Here is a 19728-nt window from a genome sequence, read left to right as displayed (position 1 = left end):
AACCACAATAAAGAATGCCTGAATAAACTGAAAATAGCTAACATTATGTCTTTATCATTTTTTAAATATAATTACACATAGGTGTTAATTTGTGGTAGAGAATTTATCATACCTTACTTTGTGATACATATTATAAGAATCATACTTTTCGATAACAGACAAATGCAATTTCAACACCCTCTTCCCAAACAATGCATACAGCAGTACTCACAAGGTTCACATATTATTTTTACTGTCTGTTTGCCTATGTGATAGATTAATTACTTATGATTTAGAAAAACTACTTTTTATTGCAACATGCTACTAAAACAAAATATATTACTATTTATCAGTCCACTTTCATCTTTCATAAATTAGTTACAATGCCTTCTTGCTATATCCATTAACAAATATGCATGCCACATTATCTATCTATCTATCCTAAGTTCAACAAAACTAAAAATAATCAGTGATGTCAAGAAAACCCACTTGTAGAGAAATATAGATGCAAAAACGGCTCGTTTGGGTTGCGAAAATATTCTACGTAAAATACTTTCTCAACCCAAACGAGCCGTTTTTGCATATATAAAACTAAAAATAGTACAAATGGTAAATGAAGAAAGAAGAAAACTCAATTATCCTAAACAAATTTATTGTAGTTAATTATTGATAATAAAACTAAATGCATCTTTTCAGTGGTGAACAATTAATTTCATTAACTTTTCAGCAGAAAATATTACAAATTAATGATTTTAAGTGCACAAAAACATATTTGCTATTATTTGATGAACAATAATTATTCATTTTTAATGACTATTTTGTACAACATGGATATTAACAGAACACAAGGATGTCACCAAATGGTGTAAAAGCAATAACTGGATACATTTCTCAGACACTGTTTATCTGAGTTTCAACAAGGTTAGAGTAGCAAGTAACCCTTCTCAGCAAAGCTCTGATAATACAATATTATAGATAACAGTGTGTCCTCATAATTAAAATCATTTAGATTGTAATATCCACAATTAAATATCAAGAAATTTTATCTGTTTTTAATTACCTCTGGTGTTTTACCTTAAATACAAAAAACACAACCTGTTTCCTATCCATCTAATTTTGTTTAAATAAAACAGAAACAATTCTTATTTTTTCACATTGTAGCTTTTGAAAATTTTATTTATTTCTTATTATAAATTCATGATTTACCCTAATTGACTCAGAGAGAGACCCAAAATATTGAAAACACACCACTTACACAGAGATAAATTGAAGCTTACGTTATGGTATACAGCTAACTTTACAAGACATACTAAGATTTACAGTTTACTTTATAAATCAATATAAATTACCTTTGTATAGAAACTTTTCTTTCAGGAACATAGTGATTAGTTCCTCAGTGTGCAAATTACCTCTTCACTTCAGAGCCAGTGATTTGTTAATGTTACATCACAAGGATTCGATTCTTTTCATTTTAATTACACAATCAAATTTCCTTCTTTAAAACAAAATTACAAGGCTAAAATTCCTCCTAACTTACAAGAAACAGGTAACTTCTAATTTATCCATACACTCTGAATATTTCAACGTTCCAAGTAAAAACAGACTTATTTTAAGATAACACTAAGTGAGTATATAGATACAACACTGAAACAAGAACACCTGTTTCTTAATAAAGGGTTAGAACAGAGACCTCCTAGCAGTCCCATTCATCATCATCATCATCCTCTTCATCTTCATCACTGTCACTTTCATCTGAAAGAAAGGCTCATTTCGTTTAAGATCAAAATTGGACAGTTTCCATAAATTACTACCACAATTTTAAAAGTTCCTCTTACATTAATGAGAGACGTAATTGTTTTGTCTGGATACCAAATGTTCATTCACCAAATACCTGATATTCCTTTTTTATTGGACATTGGAACTATGGGACATATGAGTTGATACAAAAGAAAATATGGTATTTTTGAAAGAGGCAAATTAAATTGAATTAGATGTAATATCAATACTTTTAATAAATGGGTATATAGCAATTACAAGCGAACACTTATGTCCAGCTACCAATAATAATGTATTTCTATAGAGACAAAAGAATCTTAAGAACTATCTAGCCTACATGTGACCAATACATCTTTCAACCTCCATCTGAAACTGCAGTAACCACACAGCCATTGCAGTCTTAATAAATCAGTAAACAACATACTCAAAGGCCTATCATCTGCATTACACATGCTGAGCTCTGTGACAAACATCATCAGTAACAAGAAATGTAAAAACCTTTGTGATCGTCGATTATCACGAGACGTAAACTTCAGAGTCCTACACTGGATTAACTTGAAGCACAAATTGTATAGTATATCAGTTTCACATGTTGGTAAGGAGAAAGCAAAATACACAACCCTTAATAATTATGCATGTTGAACACTTCAAGAATGTGTAATAAACTTCTAATTCTACTGGACTTAATAATGAATGGGGCTTCATGTATTGGTGAGTGTTCAAAATTCAAGTGATTATCAAAATATAGAATTTCTTGATGGTACATGTAGCACAAATAAACCTGGACTGAATGTACCATTGTGCTTGACCATAAGTCACTCCTACAAAGAATTCAAAAGCAGATATATGATGCTATTAGTGACTTGTATGTCAGTTTGGTTACACGCTGATGTGGACAACATTGTACATTTGATGGCTATGCTGATGACTCCACTAGAGTATGCTATAAATCTGAGACATGATGGAGGTTATGTTGATATAGATATGCAATCTGTAAGGACTATGGTTATGACTGCAAGAAAAAAGAGTATTTTCTAGCAAACTAAGTTAATAAACAATTTTTACATTGGCTGATAGATTTGCTTGAGAGAGCTGGATTTGTAACATGCCATGTGTGAGTCTAATATATATGTACAGATTATCTATACTGTTGTAGGTTTAGCCAACACCAGATAAACCATCCTCATCAGCAAAGATACAAATATTTTGGTGGTGTTTTGATTCTATGCCAAAATGGATCCTCAGATATATTTCTGAACTGAACCAAAACAGTAGTCTGAAAAGGAAACAAACATATGGGACATCAAAGCAACTATGAATATGCTACAAACTGAAATATATACAATCTTGTTACTTGTACATGATGTACTTGGCTATTACATGACATCCTTTGGGAATGGGAGTGTGAAGTCACTGCATTACAGAAAACTCAAAACTATTTTAGACAAATTAGAAAATACTTCATGAAAACAAATGCTACAAAAGATAAGATTATAGTGAAGGGAAATAAAACTCTTATCAATTTACACAATGGAAACCAAGAGGAAGGTCTGAATAAGATAAGATACAGACATTCTTATATGGAGGTTCTCCATGCCAATTACCTACTAAATCCAATGTATTACCACCAACATTCGTATCTGCAAAGTATGCATGTATACTATGAGTATGAAAGCTGGAAAAATGGTAGTGATTAGAATGAATCCCATATACTGGATTTGTAAAATAGCTGATGAACAGATGCACACTCTCCAATTTAATATGCTTTCAATTTTGCATTATGTACCAAAATAATGATGTTTATTTGCAAATTAGACTGTGCCAGTTTTGTTGCAGTGGCAGAAAAGCATTTGGTTTGATTTACAGTTTCTAAGGAAAGTCATGGAGTTAGATGCCAGCATCAGACAATACTGGAAGTTGCAGATATCTTGATTTAAACCTGTTACATATTATTGTAAAATACATACTTTATAATGACAATAGCAGATAGTACTTACAATCAGCATGTTGATACTTTATAACTTGTTTCATTTTCCTTAAGCTGCTGTGTGAAACTTTAAGTACATTTCTCAGGTCGTGATATATTGGTATCTCTGATGTACTACTTTTGAAATTTTGTAACTTATACTAGTACATTTACACCCAATATCAAACATTCTAGTATTTTCCTCAATTTTATATATAGCAAAATATTATATTCTGAACAAGAAAATAAAGTTTATGTAACACAAAACAATGTAGAAAATTTTTAATTTTACAAATTAAAATTTTCACCGGAATTTTGGTGAATTTATTAATAAGAAGCTGGATAGGATGTCACTGATATCCTTGATGTTTTTCCTCAACCAAAACTTCATGGTCATAGCAAGACGAGTACTAAAATTGTATCTAGCTCTGGCTTAAAAGTGTATATAATTTGATTTACTTTTTCTATCATTTTGTGTATATTTGAAATTTTCAAACTTTTGTTGAGAGAATGTTTTAAAAAATATTAAAGACACTTCCTTTCATCTGAATAATTTGAGTTTTTTTATTGTAGATCAGAAAGCTCCATTTTTACATATCCAGTTTCAACTTGACACATATTCATAAACCCTTAAACAGCAGGTATGTTGTGGGTATCAGCATCAATTGATGATGGCCACCATTTAAGGGTTAACAATTTTTTTAATACCTCATTTTTCTCATTATATTAGTCACCATTTCTAACTACAGATCATAAAAAACAAGTTGTAAACTATCAACAATTTATTTATAAGTCCTGGAACTTGACCTTTCAAAAGGTCATCAGTTTTGACCAAGTACCAATATCTGTGTTAATAATATTCTTGGCTGAGATAAATTTATATTTAATAAACATTTTTTTGATAATTTTTTTCCTACATTAGTTGTAATTTATAAGCTTAACAATAATATTCAGTAGATAAGGATCTGAGTCATCAGAATATTTTGCCATCACTACTGTATTCTCTAAACCTAGTTAGGCTTACCTGAGGTCTTTTCATAGAAGAAAATTCCTACCCATTTCAAACAACTTTAATGTAAAAACATTTTAGGTAATGAAAAGAATGTCTAAAAAACTATAAAACTTTCCCAGATTTGTGGTCTGTTTCCAAATCTCCTAAACTTTTCACAAAATTCTATTGCTCCTTTTTTCAGAAGTAACATCTAAACACTTGGACATGGATTCTTATATTTCTTCTCATACCACTTTATTGGCTGGTGTAAGTAGTTTATAACCTACTCTATCTAATGTTTCTCAAAGCTCAGTTTTATTTGTAGTTGTTCATAAGATCAGAAAGAGAAAATGGAAAATCAAACAAGAAATGAAACCTTGAGAATTACATTCTTAAGTGATAATTTCTTAGCAAATACCAGCCAATACTTTATACTAGGCAGGAATATTTAAAAAAAATAAAATATCAATACATGTGTTCTTTTACAGGTAAAAATCATGGAACTTATGCAAAACTTTTGTGGGTTCTGTCTTAATAACTGGCCTATTTTTATTTACTGTTGTTACCATTAGTTCTACAAAAACAAAATGACCTAAGTTTTTGTGGCATGAGTTGTAACAATCACAAAGTATAATAAAATGTAAATATGCTGATATTTAAAACCCAGAGAGAACTCAAGTTGTTAAATATTAGCTGATTTGGTACATAGTTTACAAATCACACAAATCAGTTAATGACACTAACCTGTTTGGTGAATTGCCCGAGATCTTTCATGTAGAGCTCGAGCTAAAGCTCCTGCAAGACCTTCCAGTGGAATTGATGGAGAAGAACTAGGTCTTGGTTGTTCTGTAACCTTGAGAAGAACAGTTACTTTCAATGGTTATTCCAGATGTTTTTCTAAGAGTAAGTAAATAAACTTCACATGCTTTAATAATATAAATGTCAGTCACCTATCTGATCACACGTTATAAAGAATTTAATTTCCAATGTATCTATATGCTTTTGTTGCTTTTTTTATGGGAAAAACATGAAGTTAAATTTTATTATTAAGTTCTAATTATTCTTAAAATACAAATATTTTAACAATATCTTCAAAATATGCATATTTTAAAAAAGTTTTGTATTTATAGCATAAAAATTTTAAAATGGCACTAAACCAAAAAAAACCTGTATGAAAAATATCTATATTTATTATAACAATAACTTCAATTTTTGAGGTAATATTTCTTGGTGTGTTAAATCCACATTTTTCAACCACCATAAACAGCAGTAATCATCTAAAAACAATTCACAGAAACATCCTTTTGTTTTACTATATAAAATGCATACATTATAAAATGCAGTATTTAATTTCACACGTATTTCTTTTATTGTCACATCTAGAACTTTTATCCTTCAGAAAACAGTTATACATATTTATCCTGACAATAAAAGAAAAGTTATTCAGAGACAAACTCAATAGAAGAAATTAAACTGTTTCATCTGACTCAACATAACACAGTAGTGTTCTTACACATTAGGGACAAAATATTAAGCAAATCGTGCAGAGTCTAATTCCCAATGCAAGCCAGATTCATTATAAGACCTGGTCTTGTCCAAGAAAAAGTAAATACATGTATCAATGAATCTGGACTCAATAATCTCTTTTATCAGATCACTGCTCAAATACCCCCCTGAGACCAGATTAGTTAAAGCACAGTTGATATCAATAATTTGTATTCAAAATACCATCTTGTACGAAAAGTAAACAGTGTATACTAACACTATGCAAAATATAGTACGTACTTACCGATTTCAGTTCAATACCCTGTCTTATTTGATCCAACAAAGCACCTCTATTGTCACTACTGCTCTTTGTAGAATCTGAATCACTGTCAACATGCTGAAAGAGATAAGTTATTCCTAAAGTATTAAACAACAAAATAGTAAACAAATTATCACAGACAATCTACCAATTTCTTACAAAATAATTCTTTGTTTTCATCTCATTAACCTTTTTCAAACCAGGTATCTCTGTTCTTTCTGTTATAAGAGAGAAAATGCTTAAACCAACTTGCACAAATCTTGGTAGAAACTTTAAATAACTTGTTGACACTACATTCAAAAAAAGATTTAACGTCTGTATAATTTTTAAAGAAGGAACACCGCAGCTTTGTCATAAAAACACCATCGTGAAATAACAAAAATAATTTCCTTCATCTTTAATTTCAGTTTTTTAAATTGTTCATTAGAATGAAAAGAAACATTGTAAGACTGTTAAACAGTCACCAATGATTAAGTAGTACCTGATCTTTCCTTTCAATAGGGTATTATCATTATGTTTGTAAAGTGTGGTAATATGATATTTTGCCAATACTATATGTGGGTGAAATAAATTCATATTTAAAATTATTGTTTCTTTCAACAACTAAGGAGTTCTTGTAACTGTGTGTGTTATTTGAATACAATAAACTTGTCAATATATTCAGTATAAAAGATAAAAGAGCTTGACATCATGGGTCTTAGTTCACTGTATCCACTTAACCTATCCTTACCTGATGTTTTGACGCAAAAGATTCTGATAGCTTTCAGACACACATAACACAAAAAAAAATTGTTAGGGGTAGAAAAGAACATTATCAGAAACTATAAAAAATTCTTGTCACCTAACTGATTGGAAGATTGTTTCGAAGAGGCTGAATGCCATCACTTTAAAAAGTGTAACTTATTTAGAGCTACTGTGATTGATATTAAATAGTTTTAAACCTAAGCTCCCTCCCTTAATGTTAGTTACTGGCTTTACAGACTATTCCCTTTTTAAAGCTAAGAGAAGTCAAACATCTCAGTGCTCCACTGGGCAGTCAATTAAATGTGGATTCAACCAATGAGCTCATAGTATAAAAATTGCAGGAACATGAGAAAATGTCAAGCTAAATGAAAATGATAAAGTCTGACTGGAAGAAATAAATACAAGTTAAGAGTCCAACAAAAATATTTTCAAAAACAGATTAATGTCAACATTCAAGGTTCAGACACTTGTATTTTTGGCATTTGTACTGTATTACAATTTTCACAAAAGGCTATTCAAGAACCATCTGCAGATAGCCATTCCTAATTTTGAATTGAGAGATTATAGAGAAGACAACTAGCCAAAAGCATACACAATTAATTCTCAAATGACTGAATAATGCAATTTAAGCATCACACTTACAGTGCACTCGAAACCCTATAGAATAGAATACATTTTTATGGTAACAGGGCATAAAAATTAGCCCTCACAGTTACAATCTGAGCAAGTCAACCAAGATTAAATGCATGGCCCAAACACCTGAAGATATGAAAGAAATAACATATTGGATAGTTTTTTAATTTTTCTCTAAGAAATAGAATGGATAATCATTATATGATGTAAATATCTCTTCTGCAGCATTTTTGAATAAGTAACTGTAAAACGAGAATTATATTTTTAAATTAAATTCAAAGTTGATATGCGACTGTGTGCAAAATAATTACAACATGGGTAAGGGTTAAATAAAACAGCAATTCTGGAACATTTTTGAACTAAAATGTGATGAAGTAGAATTATTGTTACAAATTAATTAAATTTTAAAAGTTTATTTATAAGTATTTGGGAAAGGATTTAATAATACAATCTCTCACTATTATCAAACTCTTAAGGTAAGGCATGCAAAACTCACCTGTAAACTTTTTCCTTTTCTGATCTCATTTAAAAGGGCATTTCGAGAGTCACTAGGTTGAGGTAGTCTACCACCTCCTTCATGTGTACCATTGATTGGAAGGCTTGGAGGAGGAGGGGGTGGTGGTGGAGGGGGAGGAGGAGGTGGGGGAGGGGCTGCAGCTAAGGATGGTGGTGGTGGAGGGGAGCAGAACTTGGAGGAGGGGGAGGTTTGGCTACAGCTGGGGGAGGTTTGGGGCCTGGAGTTCTGCTTGGTGGTGGAGGGGGTGCTCCCATACTTCTAGTAAGAGAAGGAGAGGAGGTAACAGAGTGCACTGATGGAGCTAAGGAATTACTCGACAGAACTGGTGGAGCTGGTGGTCTGGCCAGAGTTGGCGTGCTTGATGGATCTCTTGCAGGAACGGGAGGAGGTATACCTACAAAAGAGAATTGTGGTATTTGATTGTGACCTAAAAAGCAAGATTGTTATATATTACATGTAACCATAGTTCAAAATATATACAGAAGGTAAATAATAAATACACTTTTATTGCACTTACTTCTAATAAAAATTATTCTACACCTGTATTAATTATTTGTACACACAAGTATACATACCACAAACAAATTAATAAGTACTAATAGAACAACTAAGTTACTTACTTGATGGTGGATTCGGCTGGTTGCCTGCTCGTACTGCATCTATGCCACCGTGCTTTTCAATGAAGTCATAGATAAACGTGCGTGTATCATTGTCTTGAAGATCCTTTTCTGAAACTCCAGCTATACTGAAGAATTCCTTAAGATTTTCGTCGACATTACCATCTAGCTGCAAGTTGTCAAACAATATGTGTATGTTTTAAAAACTAGTTTAAAATGCAAACACACTGCACTGCCAGTGTAAAAAAAAGTGGTTTAGAAGAAATTAGGTGACACATATGGACAACCTTGAACAACCATTTTCCACTTTTTCAGTTTAATTATCACTGCCACTACAATAAAAGTTTAATTTCTTTAATCAAATTACAAACAGTAATTGGGAGTACTTAATAGATGCTCTTAATGTAAATCAATGCCAAATCTTGGGTTCACTTTTGGGGAAATCCCTGCAAAAGTGTTTTTAGAAAATATCCATGTTCCTTAAGTGGGTTGGTTAAAATGTTTTACCTTTGTGCAAACATCAGGACTGAGATGATTTGTTTGGCACCACTTAGAAGTTGATGAGTCCAGCAGCCAAGAAGGATTTATGACACACAGACACTGAATTTTATTATTTAGATTGACAAGAATGATTAAATGCTAATAATACTAATTACTTCACATTAAGAAAAATACATATTGTTAAAGAAACTAAGATGTAAAAACCTGGTCATTACCACTTTTGAACTTTCAAATATTATACAAAATTGAGGCAACTTAATCTTCATCTCCAATTTACTACATACTCTTGTATTTTTTGAGTAACAGATATAAACTATCACTATTTATAATCTACTACTGTATTACGTATATTTCAAAATGTCACAGTATCAAATTTTAAACTTCTCAACAAGATAAAATGTTCACTTCTATAGTTGGTACACTGCTGTGTTTACAAAATGAGCTAAATTCAGCTTCCAAAAATTCATGGATGACCATTCTTAATTTAGAGCTGCTGACCAAAGGATGTGATTTCTTTTGAAGTTCACATAATGCTTAATGAGGGCTATCTGTACTGCCCATTCCACATTTAGCAGAAGAACTACAGGAAAGACAGCTAGTCATCACCACCCACTGCCATTTCTTGGACTAATCTTTTACCAACGAATAGTGGGATTGACCATTACATTATAGTGCTCTCACAGCTGAAAGAGCATGTTTGGTGGGATGGGGATTTGAACCCATAAGCCACAGGTTGAAAGTTGAGAGCTGTAACAACATGGCTGTGCCAGGTCTATTTACTAAACTAAAGGAAGCATAACTAGTCAGTTATGTAACTCCTCTTAACTACCATAGATCTAACATACCCATAGTTGGCACTGGAAAAAGCAATAGTTTGCAAATTGTGGTTTGATTCTGGGACCTTTTCATTTATAGTAAAATGAAGGGTAAAATAGATGTTGGACATTGTGGGCTTGACCACTCACATCTCACTATCCTAATTTCCACATCTATTGCTACTCTTTTATTTCTTATGTGAGACTGGTGATTGGAGGTTAAGATTGACAGATGGTGTATCTCCACTGCAATGTGGGTCCTACTGCTGCAATGACCTCCAAAACCTAGGGTACATTTTATTATCACACATTATAGCTTGTACCCTAGGATCTTTTCAATTAGTGCAGCATATTTTGTTTAATTAATTTTTTTTGGCCTGTTTAAGTTATAACAAACTAATACTTTATATATATATTTTTTTATTTTATTTTACTAATACAAATACACAGAAATCATCATAATAAAAATCTATATAATTCCATTTTGAAAATAAAGATTTTGAAGAACTATCTAAAATAAAAATGACTAAGGAAGACATGTACCTATAAATATTACAAAGGTGTATTTAACTCAACTTATGATAGTAATTTGACAGTTACTTTTAGATCCACCTTAGAAATAATGAAAACAAACTTACATCAAATCCTGTACTGGGATCGAAACCAATGTGCTGAATGTGTCTGAAAAACACAGCAATTTATTCACACACAACAAATACTTTGATTAAATAAAAGAAAAATTATGATTTTGCTGAAAAAAAAACATGTCATTCACATGAAATTTCAGCTGAATAGAACATTTTTACAACTTGTCTTCACTACCTGAAGAAACAAATTAAGTCACAAACAAAACTGAAAATGTATTAAGTGCTATAAACAAAAACATGCAACTACAAAATGCATATGGCAAAAATAAACATTTCAAGATTGCACAAAACTAAAATACATTCTACTTAATTTTTAGAACACTGCTTATTTTATACTGTCTTATTTAAGTTAAATAAGAAATGGGAATGTGAAAGTCAAGTGTTTTACATCCATTGCTTGTTTATAAATTACTAGCAGTCTGAAATATTCCTCTTAAATAAAATGCAACATGACTAATCAATGTCCCTTTCATATTTTTCTTTTAGATGAAAGAGTAAAAATGTATTTATACCAAGTAAATCTACAATGTACAAGCTTGCAAACTTTGATTTTTAACTTAATCCTTTATTCGTACTTTGTATGAATTCAAATGTGTTCCAGTGACTGGAAATAATGTATTTAATTTCTGAATCACAGAGTTCAATGTCTAGACTATTCAAAAACATCTCTAACAGGTAGATTTGTTATTTATTTTCAATATCAAGCAATGCATAAGTCATCACAAATGTTGAGCTACTGATCAGAAAAAGAAGAGGCAGTCGGTTGTAGCCACTGCCTCAAAAGCCCCCACAGTTGAAAGTGAAACATATTTAACATTATGGTTCAAACTTTAATCTCTCCAATCTGCAGCCAGCAAATTAACTATTCATACATCTCTGGTTTGCATTGACTTTTAAAGCATTTTCTATACAACTAATATTTAAACTATGCAATTACCAATAACTAATATGCAGAAAGAGTCACTTGTTTTTACTGTTCTATTTTTAGTAAAAAACAATACAATGGGCTGTCCAAGCTCTGTCCACCATGGGAAATCAATTTGTTTCTTTACTTAATTTTACATAAAGCTACTGAAGTGCCATCTGTGCTAGCCATATCTAATTCAGAAGTGTTAACACAGAGGGCAGGCAGCTAGTGAATATCACCTGCCACCAATTTATGGGTTATTCCTTACAAATGAACAGTGGGATTGACCATTACATTAACAACCCCACACACATACATTTATAAGAATTTACTTGATTTTGTTCATTAATTTAAATACAAGTCCACTGTCTGTTATGGCTTGTGCTACATTTCCTTTATTTTTGTCAGATTTGTTAGAATAAGAGCTATGAAATCTCTAAGTTAAGCTTCAACAACTGGCTTTATGTGAATGATAGTTTAGGAATTTATCTACAGTACTAATTGGTGATCCAATTTCCACTCTACTTTCATTATAACAGTGAATATATTGTCAATCGAACACAGTGTGCATGTTTTCTTCAGTAAAGGAGCTGTAGATTTTGTTTTATCTTCAACCAGTCTTGCTTTAAACACTTTCAAAGCCACATTGGTAGAGACAGATTCAAAGAATAAAGTTTTAATAGATCTTATAACCTTGAAATACTTGATAATTATTAAAGGTATTTCCTGTTAAAAGATATAATATGCTTTATATGTTTATTAAAATTACAAGTAACTTGGTTGTCAAAGCTGACACTTATCTGGAGAGAAACATTTTTTTTCAAATACTTGTTTGGGCTTCTACAATAACACTGGGTATAACAATCTTCTGATTTCAACAGTGCATAAAATTTATCTTATTCAATACAAACCTTATACATAAAGTAAGGTGTCTTTAACAATTATTTAGGTGGCAACCCAAAAACTTAAATACAAAAACATATCTGGCAAACACACCCTATTAATAATACAGTTATGCAGAAATTAATATACAGTCATCTTCATAAAAACTAATATTATGAAGCCCTAGTATACCACCCCAATCCAGTTACAAAATAAATTTGATATTTTTATAATTTAACTCTTACATAACCTCGAGAAAAATGGTAAATATTCTTCTCACACATTTGTGAATAAGGATATGCCAATCATAATTAGGGAATTTGAAATGCATGATTTTCACTCATTTTGTGCATGGTTACTCAGCAATATATTCACACTTACGTATCTGTAAGAACTACGATTGGCAACACTTCTATATCATGATGCTACTTCAAGATTTTGTGGTTAGTGCTTTTTATAATTTTTCTCACCTGTAGATTACACTAAGGGTGTCATTTAGTTAACACTAGTGGTGTTTGTTCTTTAGTAATTCTTTTCTTTGTGTTCCTTACTTTTGTAGTATTTTGGTTGGATCCCAATGTCAGTTTAACATTAAGACAGTTTTACATCTTAAATGGTACCTGTTATTATTATTTTCTGTCTTTATTTCCAACTTTATGTTACAAGCATCACTTCAGTAAGAACTTACCAGTGACTATTTCTTTTTTTAATTCTTTTGCTATGAGAGTAACGTCCATTTTTTCTCACGTATAAAGGTATTTTTAACCATAAAATCAAAATCACTCTGCATGTCAGATAGTCAATGTTTGAAAAGAAAAAATGAATGAGCAAATTTTAGTTAAAAAATACTGATATTTTGTGCATGAAAGCTTTATGCTGAACAGTAACCTTCCATATTGTAAATATATGCATACTGTGTTAAAATTTATAGCAAGAAAACTATAGTAAGCACAAAACTGTTAAGAAGTCAGTCCTTCAGACAGAGCCCACAGTGAAAGGGTTAATTCTATCACCATGGGTATCCTTTACTGTGCATGACACAAAGTTTTAATGTCTTACGTTAAAAACTTTATTAAATTGTTTTGTTTATGTTATAATAATTAGAACAGCATAAGATCATAGCTAATAATCTATATTTTAATGGTATAGAAGTTTTAAGTTCTTAATTCTACAAGGCAATATTTTTTAAAATCCTGAATATTCCCTGGTGTGACACACTTAACATTTTCTCTGAGCATGTCATCATCCCTATTTTATCCACCACCCTTTGAAAAAGTATAAAATTTAACTTAAATTACTCTGTATAGAATTATCATTTCTCAGGCATACAACATTCATCATAACCTTCAATTTTGTTTGATTACAGAGTTATGGAATATAAAATCAGGCTCTGTCCTACCACACCCAAGTGTTGCATCCTTTATTTTATAATTGGTCAACAGTTCTCTCTTATATTTAATTATATACTATCTATAACCAATAGAAACTCAAGGTTTTCATCTATCAAATGAATGGTTAAATATCAATTTCACACTCAGAGTACCAACATTGTTCCCATGGGAAAGTTAACAACTAGCTGGGATGAATTTGTAATGACTCTTGTAGCAGAGTTAGAAAGTCAAAATATTTTGAGGAGTGTGTTTTCTTATAGCAAAGCCACATTGGGCTATCTGCTGAGTACACCTAGGATAATCGAATCCATAATTTTAGCGTTGTAAATCTGAAGAATTACTGCTGCACTTGCTAAGGACATTTTGTGAGGTAAGGGAATTTGTTCACTTTTTGCACGTTATTTTTTATTTTTTTGGTGCATTATTTATTCAAATAAAAATGATTAAATGCAATATTATGCGTAGTATAAAAAATTAGGGTTAACTCAAATTAGTAAAAGATTAGATAGATATTTTATTTATTGTTTTTCATGTTTATCCTTTATGTATAATTATAAAAGTAACAAATAAAAAATAGGGATCTTTTTTAAGTTATTTAAAATTAGATGCATTAAGTTCAAACTTGCTGTCAGTCACCTGAAGTTGGCTTTTACAGTCCTGGATTCAGGTCAAAATAAATATTAAAATGTGTAAAAGAAATCATGCTAAAACAGTGTATAGTCCAATAAAAACCCTTATATTAAGTTAAAAAGACTGATGCCTCTTAAAAATGAAAAAAACATGAGTGAGGTGAGCAGTATCACCTATGATATTGGCTAATGTTGAGAGCAAATCTACCCTAAAAATGTTTAAAATGGCTCCATCGTGTTTGGTTGTAACAATGGCATGATAATAATATATGCATGATTGTGACCTGAATGCCACACAGACAACACATTGATGTATCAGTATCAGATAAAAGGAAGTGATGAGTTAAAAAACTGAGACCAATGCGTAGCCTATGCAAAACAACTTCGACCCTTCGATCTTTACAGAAACAAGATGGCCAAAGAGCTAAAGAAAACTTGATTTGAAAAAGCTTATTATTTCATTGGTCACTCCAGGTCGACCACCAACTGATGTACAGTCGGGTTTTGATACCTTGACCACAGTCCATGTATGGAACAGGTACAGCTGTGATAGAGCCAGAGCAGATGGACTTTGATGTTCTGTCAGCTAGCTCATTCCCATGAATACCAACATGTCCACAAAAACTGGACAGAGATAGATGATAGAGAGAGATAGACCACTTTTTTTTTGGATATTGATAAGAATAGGATGGTAACTAACATGGAATGATGTCAGGGCCAATAGACGGCTGAGTGAATCAGTATAGATCATACAATTCATATATTGCATAGTTTCAATATGATTCAGGGCAAGAAAAATGGCATAAAATTCGACAGTGAACACAAAAAGTGTAAAGAGAATTCTGTGTACTACAATCGAACTGTAACAAACCATGGCAGAGCCTACAGTGTCACCTGAATTTGAATCATCTGTATATATGGGTATGGATGGATTGTTTTGAAAGATGTTCAGCAAATAAGGAGTGATATTTCCAATCAGGAGTATCTGCCTTCCTCAGATAACTCAAAGATAGGTCACAGTTGGGGATACTAATTAGCCATGGTGGAAGAGGCCAATCTTTGGATACTGCTATGCTATTCAAAGATAAATCTAATTTTTCTGATTGTGCCTGGATATGAAGGCTAAAAGAAGCAATGGCAGATTTTCTATTATAAGGAAGTGTGGCCCATTGAAGGTGGAAAACACAACCTCAAGTAGGATGCTGTGGTAAAGAATGAAGTTTGGAAACATACATAAGAAACAGTTGCAAACAGCAAATACACAGAGGGGGTTCAAGGGACTACACGTACAAACTTTGGACTAGAGAAGTATGAAAGGCCCCAGAGCAAAGCTAAAGCCTCTTATGGTGGATAGGATCCAACATTTTCAGTGCTGAGGTTCTGGCAGAACTATAAACCATAGACCCATAGTCAAGTTTGGATCTGATAAGGGCACAATAAATTTTAAGCATGGAGTATCGATCTGCTCCCTAAGAGGTGGAAGAGAGGACACAGAGGATATTCAGTGCTTTTATACACTTGACATGAAGTTGTTTGATATGGGAAATAAAGTTTAATTTACAGTCAAATATAAGATCTAAGAACTTTGTCTCAAGGACGACCAGAAGTAAGATGTCATCAACACAAAGGTCTGGATCTGGAATGAATACCCTGTTGACAGCAGATATGTACACAAACAGTTTTAGGGAGAAAAAGTTGAAAACCATTTACTGTGGTCCACTTAAGTATATGATTGATTGCAGTTTGTAGCTGCCGCTCAATAAACCTCACGTTTGATGACTGACATGTGAAAGTCATCAATGAAAAGACCATTTGCAACTGAAGGGGGTAGCTGTTCACTGATGGTATTAATCTTTATAATGAAAAGTGTGACACTCAGAACACAGCCTTGAGGGACTCTAAGTTCCTGTGGGAAAAAATGGGAAAGTGTTGAGCCCACACAGACCTGGAATCTGTGGTTCATTAAAAAATGCTTAATAAAAAAATTGCCACGCAATCCGTATGAGTGAAGGTCTAGCAAGATGCCATATCTTGCCATGTCATAAGCTTTCTCTAAATAAATAAAAAAAAGAAACAAGATGTTGTCACTTCAAAAAGGCTTCTCTGACTGATGTTTCAAGGCAAATTAAGTGGTCTATCATGGAGCATTGTCTTCAGAACCCACACTGATTGGGTGAGAGAAGGTTGTTTGATTCAAGGAACTAAACAAGACAAGCATTAATCATCCTCTCCAAAATCTTACTGAGACAACTCATCAAAGCAATTGGATGGTAATTCAAAGGAATCTTTGGATCCTTCCAAGGTTTAAGAATAGGGAGTACAGTAGCTTGGCACCAAGAAAAGACTTTCTCATGCCAGGAAAAAGGTAGCGTAGCATCTCATAATGTATATCATCAGGTCTAACTGATGTATTGCCAGACCAATGAAGCGTAAGTTTGAGTTCCACCAGTGTAAGAGGGCAATTTTGTAGTCACAGGGATGATCAGTCGAAAAGGAATGAGGTAGATGTTCAACTCGTCTTTTAATAGCTAAGAAGGAAGGGAATGAGCTTGAAGAGATAGATACACGAGAGAAACATTCACCAAGAGTATTGGCAATGCTCTGAGCATCAGCAACTTCATGGTCATTGGATATTAAGACAGAGAGGGGGGCAGAAGAATACCGTCCACTCTACTTCTGGATCTTGTCCCATATAACTATTGAACTGGTGATTTAAGAAATGCTGAAGGTGTATTTAATCCAAGATTCCTTCTGACTTTGACATCTAACTCTCTGAGCATATGCATGGGCTTGCTGAAATGCAATGCAGTTTGAAAGCGTGGGATATGTATGAAATTTATCCCAAGCACATTTCTTAGCTTTTCGTGTTATATAACATGCAGAATTACATCAAGGGTGGGGATGCCGTGAGAAAGATGTCGAGGTTTTGGGAATGCAACGAGCAGCTGCTTGGACAATACAATCATCTATCAATGATTTACATAAAGTGGCAAGTTCTGAGAGAGCAGTGAAAGAGGGCCAGTTAGCCTGATCCAACTTTCATCAAGACATACAGGTCAGGTGGCACTGACCACGGCCAATCTCTCTTAGTATGATAGGAAAACGATCACTACCCTGTGGATTGATGTCAACATCCCAAGAAAAGCAAGTAAAAAGTGAAGAGGAGCAGCTAGAAAGATCTATAGCAGTAAATGACTGACTGGGTACATGAAAATAAGTGTAAGAGCAAGTATTAAAGAGAAAAAGGTAGTGATTCAAGAGCATATGCTTTATAGCACGACCCCTCACATCAATACCAGAACCACCCCAGAGGGGATTATGCCCATTAAGATCCTCCAAAATTAAAAAGGAGGTTGGCAGTTGCTCAATGAGGGCATCAAGGTCTGATTGATTATAATTTTTTCCAGGGGTAAGGTACAGAGAGCAAACAGTGATGGTACGACCCAAGTAGATAGGATGGCTATAGCCTCCAAGGGTGTATTCAATGACAAGGACTGAGTGGGCACATGCTGATCAACCAGCAGTGCTACTCCCCTATGTCCTTGTCCTACACATGACCTGTAATTTTGGTATAACGAAGGAGTACTGTCGAATTGTTACTGTATTAGTAGGTGTTAAAAATGTTTCCTACACAGAAAGACATTTGGGATGATAAAAGTCAATCAAATTTTTATTTATTTTGGAGGAGAATATGGTACGGAGACCTTCTGTTCGCAACCGTGTTTTTTTTGGTTTTTTTTCTTTACTGAATGTGGGTCTGTCACCCTCTATTGATCCTGCTCTTGATCAAGTTGACAGGTTGGTGTTTGTAGGCATACGTTCCAGTGATTGAGGGCATGAACGAATGGTTTGTTTAATTTTTGGGGTGTCAAGAGAGAAAGACCACATGGAAACACTTGGGCTTGAACAAGGTGAAGTTGGGCAATAACTGAAAGATGTAGTAGGGACAGAGATAAAAGTTGACACTAATTCGTTAATGTTTTTGATTTTGGAGGGTACTAGATTAAGATGCACTGTTAAGGATTCTGTAGGAGGCATGGAAAGGTCTGTCTGGACTCCTACTGTAGTATTGGAATGGATTACAGCAGCATAAGTCCGAGATGGAATTGGGAATAGTAATTTCCAAGCCTCTGGGTAAGTAATATTGTGAATTGTCTTTAGATGTTGTATTTCTTTCTCTTCTACCCATTTCGGACAAGAAGTAAAATAGAAAGGATCTGGACCATTACAGTTAATACAATGCAGTTTTAGTTGGCATTCAAAAGCACCATAGTCTTTACCAGCACAATGGGCACATGTCAAGGAACCACGGCAAGATGCTTTCGAATGACCAAATTGTTGACAACAAAAACATCTAACAGGGTTAGGAATATAAGGCTGTACCTTACAATTCAGATATCCTGCCTTGATTGTGGTAGGAGGATACAATGTTGTAAATGTTAATATTGGAATATTTGTTGGCTCCATGATCCAGTCTTTAAGAGTAATATTTGGCACATGGCTGTAACACTTTGGCTAGTAAAATCTGCAAGGATCTCTAACTCAGAAATGGTCATTAAATCCTTCTCAACTATAATTCCTCTGGAAGAATTCAAAGTAGAATGAGAAGTAACTTCAATGGGTATATCCCCAACGGCCTTTGATTTCAAGAAGAGTGTGGAATGTTGTGATGAAGATGTGTCCACTAAAATGTTACTGGACCATAACTTTTTTACCAATTTAGGAGAGCTAACAAGCCCTTCCAAACCCTTCTGAATAAAAAATGGAGACATATGCCCTAAGGGTTTTTCAGTTAAAGAATGTATAATTAAAAATCACGGGACAATTTTAAGTTGTGAGTTTGACCATACACAGTCATCAATGCATGGTCATTTGCCAGCAGTCAGATTTTTCTCTATGCTGTCATGCTTGTTTATTCTTTCTATTTGA

At 33.0% G+C, this 19728-nt stretch overlaps 1 protein-coding gene across 1 annotated transcript in view; it reads right to left on the bottom strand.

The window, feature by feature from the left end:
• Positions 1-760: 760 nt before the first annotated feature.
• The window catches only part of LOC143222124 (actin nucleation-promoting factor WAS-like), a 43237-nt gene continuing 24269 nt past the window's right edge, over positions 761-19728 (bottom strand). Inside the window, 7 exon segments of the mRNA XM_076448116.1 lie at positions 761-1731; positions 5457-5565; positions 6502-6594; positions 8390-8575; positions 8578-8804; positions 9031-9196; positions 10982-11024. Coding sequence (XP_076304231.1) covers positions 1673-1731; positions 5457-5565; positions 6502-6594; positions 8390-8575; positions 8578-8804; positions 9031-9196; positions 10982-11024 — 883 coding nt within the window. The 3' untranslated portion in view covers positions 761-1672.

Source organism: Tachypleus tridentatus, chromosome 8 (assembly GCF_004210375.1).
Source record: "Tachypleus tridentatus isolate NWPU-2018 chromosome 8, ASM421037v1, whole genome shotgun sequence".
In the NCBI taxonomy this organism is placed as follows: Eukaryota; Metazoa; Arthropoda; class Merostomata; order Xiphosura; family Limulidae; genus Tachypleus; species Tachypleus tridentatus.
Note: the sequence above shows the minus strand (reverse complement) of the source record. Positions and strands in the feature narration are given on the sequence as shown.